Here is a 12,646-nt window from a genome sequence, read left to right as displayed (position 1 = left end):
TTCCTTCCTGCCTCCACACATCTTCAATTCCCCATGCCCCTGCTCCCACTGCCTTCATAGATGCTCGAGCAGAGGTGACGGTCCTGGGCATGTACCACACATCGCAAGCCTGACAAAGAAGCAGATGCAGAGCCTCTACACCGATCCACACATCTGCTCTGCTCCTCTCCCTCATCATCCTCTTGCCCTTCCCCTCCCTCCCCTCCTCCCTCCCTCCCTCCCTGTTTGTGTCTCTTTTTCTCCCGCAAGCCCAGCGTCCTCGCCCAGCCTTGGCCTCTCCCGCAGCAGATCGACGACGAGCCTCTCGACCCCTCCCTTGTAGCAGCCTGCAGCAGTACAAGCAAGCGACGCTCGCCCTCTATGCCCAGCCCTTCCTCACCCAGCAAGCTCCCTCCCGCCCGTGCTCTCGGCTCCCTCAGGCACGCCGTCTTGACGTCCCTGCTTCCCCTCCCTCCGCGCTTCCCTCAGCCCATACCCCAGCTCGTCCAGAGCCTCCCTCCTGGCCAGCCTGCGCCGAGGCAGCACAGCCAGCTGCAAGCGACTCGCCACTGCCCGAAGCGCGTCGTCATCCCCGAGGTCAGACGAGCAAGCGGCGAGGAGCGGGAGGGGAGACAAGAGGCGTGGACAAAGAGAGGACGAGAGGAGAGGAGCCGGAGAGGAGACACGAGGCCGCACCGACCAGAGCCCTCCTCTCGCCAGGCAAGAGGACGGGCCAGGCCAGGCCAAGCGACAGCCGGGGAGAGCGACAAGCCGAGGGACAAGGGGCGGATGGGGGCAGTGAGAGACAAGGGGGTAGGGGGACGGAGGGACGGCATAAAAGGGGGTGAGGGTATAAAGGCAGGGTACAGAGACAGGCGGGGGGGGAGGGAAGGGGAGGTTCTGTAGCTCCGCTGCTAGGACAGATGGCGTAAGGGCTGAGGGGCTACAGGGGAACCAGCATTTTCTCCCTCCTCCTCCTCTCACAGGTGGGTGCTCACCTCTCCCGCCCTCCTTGTCTCTGGGGGTGGGTCAGGCCTCCCGTCCTCGCCATGTGCCTCCACGAGGCCGACAAGCAAGGCGGAGAGGCGGCGGCGAAGGACAAGCAGGACGGCTTCCTCTAGACCCGGCCTGGAGGGAGGGGGCAAGGAGAGAGGCAGAGGAGGAGGAGCGGCAGGGCGAGGACGACCAGGGGCGACCTAAGCATGCGCATCAAGACGAGCACTCAGAGAGGCCAGGGACCGGCCGGCGGGGAGGAAGAGAGACCGGGGAGGGAGGACAGCGTGGCAGCTTGAGAGACCGAGAAAGCTTGAAGCGAGGGAGGAGGCGAGGCCCTGCGCGAGCGGTTGGAGCGTCGCGACGAGCTTGTAGGTGCGCGAGGAGGAGGAGGAGGAGGAGCGAGAACGGGATGGTATCATCGTATGTATGAAGCCTCGAGCGTGTCACCTCTGAGTCTGGCGCTGCGTGTACTTGACGTGCCTGGCGTGTTGTCGCTGCAGCTGGGTACAGCTGCTCTCAGTCTCCCCTGGGTCCGCCTGCGCCGCGAGCCTGGGCCTCTCCCTCGTTGCCTACGCGTCTGCTCTGCTTGCTGGGGTTGTTGCTTGCTGCGTCGCTGCTTGTCTGCCGTCTGGCTCCTCGTACGACTGTCGCGCGCAGCGGAGCGGGAGGAGCGCGTGAAGCATGACACGATGTGGCCACCGGGGGAGACGGGGGGGCGGGGGAGCTTGCAAGAAGCGCCGAGGAAGGCGGCTCCCTCAGACAAGCACGACATGGGCGAGCGGGTCGGCGAGGAGCAGGAGAAGGGAGAGGAGAGGGGAGGGGGGCAGGGGTCAGAAGGAAGGTCACAAACGAGAGGAGGGAGGGGAGCGACGGCTGCATCAAAGCAGGAGCACAGGGAGGGAGGAGTGCCACGAGCAAGCTGCGGAGTCCCGGCAGGGTCCGAGCAGCAAGAGCCCCTGGCGGGTTGCGACAGTCGACCAGCAGCCCATCCCTTCCTCCTCCCTTCCCCTGCGATTCGAGTCTCCGACCTCCCTCGCTCGTCAACCAGGGGGGTCGTCGCTTCGCTGGGCTGCGGAGCTCCTGCTTCCTCGGCTTGTCGCTTCCCGCGGGTCTGGGCTTGCGCTCCGCCTGCTGGCGGTCCACGTGCAGCTGTGCTCCTGATGCTTGCGAGAGGAGCTCGAGACGCCTGCTGTCCGTCTAGCAGAGGTCGGGCTCCTCCGAGACATCTGTTGGCTTGTCTGTCTTTACTCATGCCTACATGATCACCGTCCCGCTCCTCAGGTCTCTTCCTTCGCTTCGCTTCCTTCCTGCCTCCACACATCCTTCATTCCCCATGCCCCTGCTCCCACTGCCTTCCTAGATGCTCGAGCAGAGGTGACGGTCCTGGGCATGTACCACACATCGCAAGCCTGACAAAGAAGCAGATGCAGAGCCTCTACACCGATCCACACATCTGCTCTGCTCCTCTCCCTCATCATCCTCTTGCCCTTCCCCTCCCTCCCCTCCTCCCTCCCTCCCTCCCTGTTTGTGTCTCTTTTTCTCCCGCAAACCCAGCGTCCTCGCCCAGCCTTGGCCTCTCCCGCAGCAGATCGACGACGAGCCTCTCGACCCCTCCCTTGTAGCAGCCTGCAGCAGTACAAGCAAGCGACGCTCGCCCTCTATGCCCAGCCCTTCCTCACCCAGCAAGCTCCCTCCCGCCCGTGCTCTCGGCTCCCTCAGGCACGCCGTCTTGACGTCCCTGCTTGACTGCTCCCCCCGTATCACATCGGAGCTCTTCCTCCTCCCATGCCGCGTTCCTCCTCCCGCTTCCTCTCCCCTTCTCCTCCCTCCGCGCCTCCCTCAGCCCATACCCCAGCTCGTCCAGAGCCTCCCTCCTGGCCAGCCTGCGCCGAGGGAGCACAGCCAGCTCGCTCAGCTCGCCATGCCTGTCATCATCTCCTCTACTCGCCCTCCTCTACTCGCCCTCGTCTCCCCGTCATCGCAAGCGACTCGCCACTGCCGGAGGGGAGGGATTCGCCACTCCCTCCCCTCCCCTCCCCTCACCTCCCCTCACGTCGCTTCTCCCCTCCACTGCAGTTGTGCTGGCAGGTTTCGGATCCTGTGATGTAGTACCGGTCGGAATCCCAGGATTACCACCGGTGCGGGTGTTTTGTCGGAACGTATCAGCCATGAAAGCGCGTTGATGGCATGCGCTCGCTTGCTGCTCGCGATCCTCGTGGTGACAAGCCCGAAGATAAAGGCGACAAGGGACCTCAAAGATGTACCTCACTCTCACTCTCATGGTCTCATATACCTCACTCTCACTCTCATGGTCTCATGTACCTCACTCTCACTCTCATGGTCTCATGTACCTCACTCGCACTCTCATGGTCTCATGTACCTCACTCGCACTCTCATGGTCTCATGTACCTCACTCTCACTCTCATGGTCTCATGTACCTCACTCTCACTCTCATGGTCTCATGTACCTCACTCTCACTCTCATGGTCTCATGTACCTCACTCTCACTCTCATGGTCTCATGTACCTCACTCTCACTCTCATGGTCTCATGTACCTCACTCTCACTCTCATGGTCTCATGTACCTCACTCTCACCTCTGCTTGCTCTCATGCTCGACTCTTGACAGTTCAACCGGGAGCGGGAGCATCATGCTGCAGTTGTGCCTCAAAGGTTTCGATCGCTGCTGGACTACAGCAGGTGGACCTCCTGGGTCTTGAGCTCTGTCAAGCTTCTGCAGGTTTTACCAGCAACGGAGTCAAAGTCTAGTGCAAACCGACCTCAAGACTTCCCACAGTGACCCCACGCCATCTCCTCGCGGCTACCCCAACTTCCTCCTCCACTGGCATCATAGCTTGAGAGAGAATCCGCGGCTCCTTCACTGTGACGATCAGAATTGTTTCGCCAATGTTGTGATTCAGGCATGTGCCTCGCTCTCAAGCTCGCTCTCGAATCTCATTGCAGGTCATAGGTGCTCGCGCATTCGCCTCCCATCTCCTACTTTTCCCTCACCCGCAGCCACTCCAAGCGCTGCCGACGCCTGGGGGTCTGCGCCCTCTGCTGCCTGGAGGTGAGGGAGAAGTTGAGAGTCGAGTGAGAGTCTCACGCGCAACAAGCTGCAAGTGTCCTCCATGTTCTCTAAGATCGACGATGAATGTTGCGAGCCTGAGCTGCTTGCCAAGGTCTCAGTTCCTCTCTTCTGCTCGTCTCACCGGCACGCAAGGTCAACTTCTCGAGCGCTCAGCCGACTCCTCTCAAGTTCTTCCATCACCTCCTGGCGACGTTGCGACGAGAAGAGACTCTTGTGCACGTGCAGAGTTCATCCCTCCTAGGGTCCATGGCCCGACCTGACCGCCCGATGTGACCCACATGCTGCTGCTACTGCAGGTCGTTTGTGGAAGAAACTTTCGTGGGTCGGCTTCGCTATCAGCTCAAATGTACTGAGTGCCACGAGACGTTTTCACGGAGAGTCAAGTGAGGAGGAGACAAGAGGAGGGAAGTTGTTGACGGACAGCTCAGGTTTCGATACCTCTCTCTCTTCCTCGACTCGGGCATCTTTGACGTCTCCTGCTGCCTCCCTTCCTCATCTCTTTGACAGATTTATAGGTCCAAGACTCGCTTTCCCACATGTTCAGCTCATCTTCGCGCATCTCGGGTCAGTTTGTCTTGCTGCCCCCCCTCCCCTTCGCCCCATTTCTGTATCTCCTTCCCCTTTCTGACCCTCCACTTCCGCTTTCTGACTCCTTTCCTCTCTCCCCGCCCCTTCCTCCCTGCTTCTCCTGCCTTTCCTCAATCTCTCTCCCTTATTCCTCCTCCCTCCACTCCACATGTTTCTCCCTGCTCGTGGTGATCGTCTGCTGCCAGATGCTGCCCTTGCATGTCCGGCCTGCAACTCGACGAACATCATCATGGTCAGCGTATGCTCTCATTCCACTGTCTCAACGAGTCGCAGCGCGTCGACCCTCGGCGATTTCCTCCCATCCTGTGCTTGCATGTGTCGAGATCTGAGTGATTCATCCTCCAACTTTCTTCCCCTCAGCCTCAACAACTCGCAGGACTTTATCTTATGCCCGCGAGCGAAAGTTTGTCATGTTTCCCCAGCTGCTCTCAGTCAACGGAAGCACTCGAGCCGCTGGTCATCTCACTTTCTTGGTATCCTCCATCACCATGTCAACAGGGGGCAGCAACGCGACGTATCAGCTCTACGCAGTCATCGTTCACGACAAGAGCAGGTGGTTAGCCACTCAGACTTCAAGCAAGCTTGACGCTGGACCAGCAAGCACAAGTATGTTGTGTACGTGAAGAACAAATCAAGCAGGTCAGTCAAAGATCCTTGAGGTGATACACCGCTGAGACGCCGCAGCTGGGTTGAGGTAATCTGCGAGACATGCCGACCCGTCAGCGAGAAGCTCGTGATGGCCGTGAAGGCAAACTTGCTCTTCTATAAGAGAGCTGAGACAAGGTGACGAGTCCATTGGAACCCCATGAGGCTAAACGAGTTTATGCTCAACCCTAATGAAAGGAATGTCGCGACGCGTGAGCTTCCTCTGGCTCCTGCTGACTCTTGGGAGGAATGATCTGCAGCCCCGTTAACCCCCTCTGCTCATCACAGCCAAACGCGAACCTCAACGTTGAGCGCGTGGACGCAGGTGGAGCCTGTGCAGACCTCCTGCATCTGAAATACGACAAGTCAACCTCACAAAGCTGCGACAATGACAAAACTCACCCTCGTCTACGTCCACCCAAGTCAGTATTGAGAGCCAAGAAACAAGTCAATGAAGACGCATCGACTGCAGGGAGATCATCTTACATCTTCTTGCGTCATCATAGCGTTGTCTGACAATGGCGCGTTCACGGGGAGCATTGTCCGCAACAATTTAGTCCAAATCATCTGTGAGAAGCACGTTGTCAGAAAAGGAGAGGTAATCGATCCAGGAGAGTCATCTTTCTTTAATCACTTCTGTTCTGAAACTTCCAGTTCCTTTTCACTTTCCCAACCGTCTCCCCTTTCCGTCCCCTCCCTGTCACTGCTCTGTTCCACGCTGCAACCATCATCCATTGAACACAATCAGTATGTCGCTACTCCCGCATGTACTTCTTGCCATGACCCTCGTTTCCCTTTTCTCTCTTTCCTTTCCATTCCCCCTTCCCTTCCCTCTCCTCTCTCTCCCTTCCCTTCCTTCCTTTTTCTCTGCAACATGTTTAACCAACCCTGCCATGCCTCTTCGGTATTCGATGACCCCACCCACTCTACCCGACTAGAACTCGTATATGACCACCCCCCACACGCTCTATACTGCAGAGCCTCGCTCGGATAGAGTCAACTTGCCCGGCGGGGGGGCGGGCCGGGCCGGACCGGAGCCGCTGGCAATGCGGCCCGCCTGCCTGCACTGCAAAATCAAGTTTGCGGCTCAGCGGTACTGGCATATGTGACGGAGCACAAGTTTGTTAGACTTGTACTACGCCAAAGTAATGCAGACATCATATCGACCTCAGCTGCCGCAGTGCAACAAGACAAGAGCCTCGGATAGACTGTATGCTAGTAGGATGTGAAACCCAAGCATCCAGGCATGAGAGGACCTTAGCAAGACGGCTAGGAAGCTACATTGCCGCCTCGAAACACGTCAGGGTCGTCTTGGTTTACAGGAGAGTTTTGTTAACTCGGCGCTATCTGACTGGCACGGCTGGCATGCGATCCGTCCGATCAATATGTCTTGGTTTCAACTATTTTGAAGTCACGTGTTATTAGGCTAGGCCCTATCTTTGTGTGACAGTGGGAGCCTTTCGACATCACTGATGCCGCATGTCAATCATCCCGGCGTCTAACGGCTCATCATGAAGCCTTGCACTGCACGACTCATGACGTAAGCGGGGCGAATGGCAAAGAAGAAAGGAACTGAGGAGTCTTACCCTTCTGCATGAGGGAGGAAGCAGGAGCATAGTTCACCTACGATTTCCCTCACCCTCTAGTGATGCACGTCAGCTCCCCTCACCTTTCCCTTCGCTGTCTCCAGCACCAGCGCCAACCTTGTTGCCTGCAGCTGCCTCTCAGCACTCGCTCGCTACTCAGCCACCCAGTCAACCTGGTCAATCGCTCGCTTGGCATCCAACTCGGCAGCGACTGGGAAGGATCGTGAGCCCTGGGGACCGGAACCGAAGGTCTCACCATCAGCGCCTCCCACCAGGTGAGTTGGAATGCCAGCAGCGGTCAGTTCGTCCTCCAGGTTGCTGCAAGAGCATCTCAGAGACCCCTCGGTAGTGCCAGCCACGTCACCGCAGAGAGACTTGACCGGCACAGACAATGACAGTATCGACGTCTAAGATCTGCACAGAACGTGTGACTGTCACAGGGGCAAGCAGCTTAAGCACCTTCTTCTCGCTTTTTCCGTCCTTCATTTTCATGGTGATGTGCAAACCTGTGTCATCCACCTGACGGCAAGAGGTTCAACGAGCGACAAACGCCGAGCTCGTCACCTTGTCGTAGGCAACTCCTCCAATGAACTGCACGCCTTTGTCTTTCAGCACTTTCCGATGAATCCTGTACGTGGTCATATCATCCAAGAAACAAGGTCGCTACTACTACCATCCAGTCGTCTTCCCCAATCCATCTCCATGCTTGCTGGTCTTTCTCTGTAGCAGATAAACTGCCTGCGTTGCCGTTTGACCATTCACCATGCTGGATTGACTTTCACCTCGCACTCCCCCAGCCCTGGCATCTTCTTCTCGACGCCCTCGACGCCTCCTAGACCAGCACAGTCAAAGCAAGTGATAGTCTACTTTGCTGGCTCCACCTCGGGCCTCGTTGGTGAGATCGATTCCCCATTCTCGCGCAAAGCCCTAGGAAACAGTGAAAAGTCACTGACATGCACGTCAACATGTCTGGCTCGTCACCTCCACACTCAGCGACTCTGAGACATTGCGAGTGATGTATTCTGCAACCTATTGTCGAGTTCAGTCTCAAGTGTTCGCCAAGGGATTGTCTCACATCAAAACCGATCCCTCCTGCACCGATGATCGCAACTTTCTTTCCGACCTGATTCATCGTCATCGAGATGTGCATCATGCGCCGTCAAGCCTTCTACTTTTGCATTCCTTCGTAGCACATCAATGTATGAGATCACTTTGGGATGATCGATTCCTACAAAGTCAGCAGCATCTCAGTCCCTTGGAAGCCTGTCGGTAAACACCTTCAAATTCCGGAACTCTTGGAACAACTCCAGTGGCCAGAACGACCTGATGGACGGCATGTTACAGGAAGCATGTGTCAAATGCACGAATCTTACTGCATCGAACTTCTGGTCGATCACCTCGCTTGCAGTGACTTTGCATCCTAGCTTCAAATGGACTCCAGTAGACTGTGATTGCCCGTCATTCATAGAACTGATCGAAGAACCTTACCTCAATCTTTCGGGTGAAGTAACGAATGGTCTCGTGAAATTCTTCCTTTCCTTCACCGGAGTCAACGGCACAGGGTACAGCTGACTGCATATACCAGGAATCAGCTTTGCCATGTTGAATTGCCCGCCGATCTGGTTGGACTAACACCAATTCGTTACACGCAACATAACAAGACTGTCAAGATTGGAGTCATTACTTGCTCATACAGTGTGACACGATGACCTCGAGCGGCAGCTGTTGTGGCTGCAGCCAACCCTACGCTCACAACAACATCAGCCAACTGCATCGGATGTCTCAGCCCGCACCAGCAGGACCGGCTCCCACAACAGCGACATTCTGTTAAAGCGAGTCAAAATCACTGAAGTGCTCAGCTTGCAATCTAGTACCATCTTTTGCTGAGTTGGAGTGATTGCTATCTCAGTCTGGACGACTCACAAAGTCACGTGCATAAACGTCCAACCTACAAGATCAAGACCTCGTGGCAAGCAAACGGGTTGACCAAACAGGATGCAGTAATTCCTTTGAAGGTGTGATCAAGGCATGCCTGATGAGCAGGAATTATGCACATCATAGGCAAAGACTGTTCAACCTGATTGCATGCGATGCATGTGTTGATTTCATGACTCCTGCCCTACAACACTATCACATCAAATATTCGAAAAACAGGGTTTACCTCTTCCGATTTTAGGACAAAGTAAGGGTCTGCCAAGAACGGACGAGCCATACTTATCATATCAGCATGCGAAGCCTGCAAGACCTGCTCGGCTACTTCTGGGGTGTTGATGCGGTTCGTGGTGATCAAGGGAACTTTGACATGAGGCTTGAGCTTCTTCGTGACCCAACTAAATCCTGCTCGTGGAACACAAGTGGCGATGGTAGGGATCCGCGCTTCATGCCATCCAATTCCAGTATTGATAAGAGTCACACCTGCTTTCTCAAGCTCCTTGGCCAAGTGAACAACCTCCTGCCAGTCAGATCCCTTCTCTACCAGGTCAAGCATACTGAGTCGGAATATGATAATGAAATCTTCTCCAACTTTCTGTCGAATCCTTTTGACAATCTCCAATGGAAACCGAATTCGATTTTCGTAGCTGCCACCCCATTCATCCTTGCGATGATTCACATGCTCTGCAATAAATTGGTTGATAAGGTATCCCTCTGAACCCATAACTTCAACTCCGTCATATCCAGCTTCCCTCGCCAACGAAGCGCATTGTGCATAATCTTCAATGGTTTGAAGGATATCAGCATTACTCAACTCCTTGGGCTTGAAAGGACCGATGGGAGCTTGGATAGCACTCGAGGAGACTGCAAGAGGGTGATAGGCATACCTACCAGCATGCAATATCTGCATGCATATCTTCGTTCCGGTGCCAGCATCATGCACAGCCCTTGTCACTTCCAGGTGAGCCTTGGCATCAGAGGATTTCGTCATCTTAGCAGCAAAAGGTGCGACTCTTCCTGCATTGTTTGGCGCTATGCCGCCAGTGACTATCAAGCCAACCTTCCCTTTCGCGCGTTCCTCGAAGTATTTGGCCAGCTTTGTCATGCTTCCTGACAAGAAATTCCCCTCTTCGAGACCAGTGTGCATACTCCCCATCAATACTCGGTTCCTCAATGTGGTGAAGCCCAGATCAAGCGGAGCAAGCATAGCTGAATACTTCGTCATGATGAAACCTGGCAATATGATCAATTTTGGTGGCAGACTGAGCGGTGATTCTCAAGATAAAATGTTGCTGACAATTCAAGCGAAATTAACTATCTCCTCCCCTCTTGTCTCCTGCCTTCTTCTCCTCTCCTCCCTTCTTCTGCTCTCCTCCCTTCTTCTCCTCTCCTCCCTTCCTCTCCTCTCCTCCCTTCTTCTCCTCTCCTCCCTTCTTCTGCTCTCCTCCCTTCTTCTGCTCTCCTCCCTTCTTCTCCTCTCCTCCCTTCTTCTGCTCTCCTCCCTTCTTCTGCTCTCCTCCCTTCTTCTGCTCTCCTCCCTTCTTCTCCTCTCCTCCCTTCTTCTCCTCTCCTCCCTTCTTCTCCTCTCCTCCCTTCTTCTGCTCTCCTCCCTTCTTCTGCTCTCCTCCCTTCTTCTGCTCTCCTCCCTTCTTCTCCTCTCCTCCCTTCTTCTCCTCTCCTCCCTTCTTCTGCTCTCCTCCCTTCTTCTCCTCTCCTCTTCTCTACTAGAGTTTTGCGTCTCTTGTGAGCGCATAGCGACTGGAGGATAAGATAAAACGATTTTTAAAGGGCCTCCTACTTTAAAAATTTCTAAAACTCTCGGGCACCGGGAACAGTCGCGCCGGGCTGCCCCGCCCGGGCCCGCCGGGCCCTCAGTGTGCCGACGCAGCCTTCAGTTGCGCTTCAGCCTTTCACCGTGGCTCAAAGTTAAGTTAAAATCAGTACGAGGACACTGGCAAGAGGGATGACTCGGAACCCCGGGCCCGGCCGTGACGGTGACCGGTCACTGACCGGGTTGCCACGGAACACTCAGTGAGGCTCGACTCGGCGGCGAGTCGGGAGCCTCAGCCCCGGGACCGCCGGTACTGGGAGTCATGGCCGCGGCCCGGGCCCGGCCGCGCCCGGCGGCGCCGCATACCCCGGGCCCGGATCGGACCCGGCCGGCGCCGGGATAGCGCACCCGACGTCGTACGGTAAGCACACCGTGCCACGGTGAGCGCCACAGCGCCGAGAAACTGCACAAACGGGCCCGGGGCCGTTGAACCGTCGTGTTGAACCGTGACACTGGGCGGGCAGTGTCACGGTCAGCAGACCCGGCACGCGCCAGCCCACGCGCGAAGCCGCGCAGACAAGCGCGCGGCGGCAGGGCCCGGTAACGGAATACATCGACCTTACTTAGTTGTAACAAGACAGTTTTTGCTCAAGACCGAGTTTAATGCACACGAAACCAGAATTGAGGAGCACATGAGAGATAGACTGTATGCTAGGATGTGAACCCAAGCATCCAGACATGAGAGGACCTTAGCAAGACGGCTAGGAAAGCCCCCTCTTCGTCAACACAGCCCGGCCTTGAAACACGTCAGTCGTCTTGGTTTACAGGAGAGTTTTGCTTGGGTCTCACATCCTAGCATACAGTCTATCTCTCATGTGCTCCTCAATTCTGGTTTTGTGTGCATTAAACTCGGTCTTGAGCAAAAACTGTCTTGTTACAACGAAGGTCGATGTGATGTCTGCGTGACTTTGGACTAGTACAAGTCTAACAAACTTGTATTCCGTCAATCGGACAAGCCTGGGAGCCGGCGCTAATCATGTTGATCTTATATTTGGTTAGTTGAATTGTTTACTGGAGTTTTTTCTTTCTTGGTATCGTTTCGTTACTGTCGAAAATTCATGCAATTCAAGCCTTACAAATTCGGATGACTCCTCTCTTCAATCAGGCTCTCTCTCTAGCCGCAAGTTGTTTAGGCCTCTCATCTCAGCCTCAATTTGTTTGATTGATCTTCGAATAGGAAAAACAAGCCTTCCCCAGCCAGATTGGTCGGTCGAATATCTGCTTAACCGTGTGTCGGAAACGCACTTGAAGCTGATTCGATTCTTATTTTTCTTGATCTTTGAGTAGGATCAAATGGAACTACCAGGAGATCTGGCGGAAGTTTCATGTCATGGAGCTAGGCTGTGGCATGCATAACTGGAGCTACTTCTGGATCGGCGAACAAGGTACTACTGCACAACAATCTTCAGATGCCTTGAAACGGATGTTCCAATCTCGCGGCAGCAATCTCTGGTCACAAGTTCTTTACGGTTCAAAATTTATCTTTTGGTCTTCAAATGCCGGCGGGCACGCTCTCTCTCTCTCTCTCTCTCTGTTATCTGAACTCCGAAGTTCTCTCCTCAGACTCTCTTATCTTATCCTCCTTCTCTCGTCATTGCATCAGCTCGCTATGCATCTCCCTTATCTCTTTACTGCACATCTAATAGCCCTGCATGAAAATCTTCTTCAGAATGGACAATCCTTGAATGGTTATTGCCCACTCAGCATGACTGTGAACTTGACGTTGTATCGTCGTATCTTGACTTGGATCTGCTGACATTCTTGTTTGCGTGACTTTCTGACGTCCGATGTAACGTACTATTTCAGAAACTCGGGGGGAGGATGGAACGTATGCCAGCCGTGCCAGTCAGATAGCGCCGAGTTAACAAAAACTCTCCTGTAAACCAAGACGACTTACGTGGCAGGCGGCCAATGTAGCGTATGGGACGAAGAGGGGGTCTTTCCTAGCCGTCTTGCTAAGGTCCTCTCATGTCTGGATGCTTGGGTCTCACATCCTAGCAT

At 55.1% G+C, this 12,646-nt stretch overlaps 2 protein-coding genes across 2 annotated transcripts; one reads left to right on the top strand and one right to left on the bottom strand.

Annotated features, from left to right (window-relative positions):
* Nucleotides 1–4,103: 4,103 nt before the first annotated feature.
* Nucleotides 4,104–5,309, top strand: GUITHDRAFT_140441 (hypothetical protein; the record flags this gene model as incomplete). The annotated part of the gene is made up of 7 exons (XM_005830305.1): nt 4,104–4,195; nt 4,360–4,446; nt 4,492–4,534; nt 4,579–4,627; nt 4,837–4,883; nt 5,074–5,204; nt 5,249–5,309. 7 exons carry the CDS (start codon nt 4,104–4,106, stop codon nt 5,307–5,309), a joined length of 510 nt encoding a protein of 169 aa, XP_005830362.1.
* A 1,288-nt stretch (nt 5,310–6,597) lies between these two features.
* Nucleotides 6,598–10,049, bottom strand: GUITHDRAFT_159790 (hypothetical protein). Its single transcript, XM_005830304.1, has 24 exons — nt 9,044–10,049; nt 8,960–9,001; nt 8,846–8,914; nt 8,757–8,792; nt 8,676–8,706; nt 8,567–8,625; nt 8,465–8,510; nt 8,371–8,420; nt 8,256–8,327; nt 8,160–8,205; nt 8,055–8,110; nt 7,958–8,005; nt 7,864–7,911; nt 7,764–7,809; nt 7,665–7,714; nt 7,556–7,620; nt 7,447–7,510; nt 7,342–7,401; nt 7,247–7,296; nt 7,139–7,200; nt 7,056–7,093; nt 6,966–7,007; nt 6,883–6,919; nt 6,598–6,820 (listed from the first exon to the last, which is right to left on the bottom strand). The coding sequence occupies exons 1-24, from the start codon at nt 10,037–10,039 to the stop codon at nt 6,795–6,797; spliced, it is 2,139 nt and encodes a 712-aa protein (XP_005830361.1). The 5' UTR covers nt 10,040–10,049; the 3' UTR covers nt 6,598–6,794.
* Between the last annotated feature and the right edge of the window lie 2,597 nt (nt 10,050–12,646).

Source organism: Guillardia theta (assembly GCF_000315625.1).
Source record: "Guillardia theta CCMP2712 unplaced genomic scaffold GUITHscaffold_46, whole genome shotgun sequence".
In the NCBI taxonomy this organism is placed as follows: domain Eukaryota; class Cryptophyceae; order Pyrenomonadales; family Geminigeraceae; genus Guillardia; species Guillardia theta.
This window is presented reverse-complemented; position numbering and strand designations above follow the sequence as displayed.

Bases quoted from the DNA above. Each gene is read 5' to 3' on its own strand.
- GUITHDRAFT_159790 (XM_005830304.1), bottom strand. From the start codon at position 10,039: ATGACGAAGTATTCAGCTATGCTTGCTCCGCTTGATCTGGGCTTCACC. The intron at 8,421-8,464 runs GTATATGCAGTC...ACTCCGGTGAAG, and splicing joins CATGGCAAAGCTGATTCCTG to GAAAGGAAGAATTTCACGAG. The intron at 8,206-8,255 runs GTAAGATTCGTG...GCCGTCCATCAG, and splicing joins TCGACCAGAAGTTCGATGCA to GTCGTTCTGGCCACTGGAGT.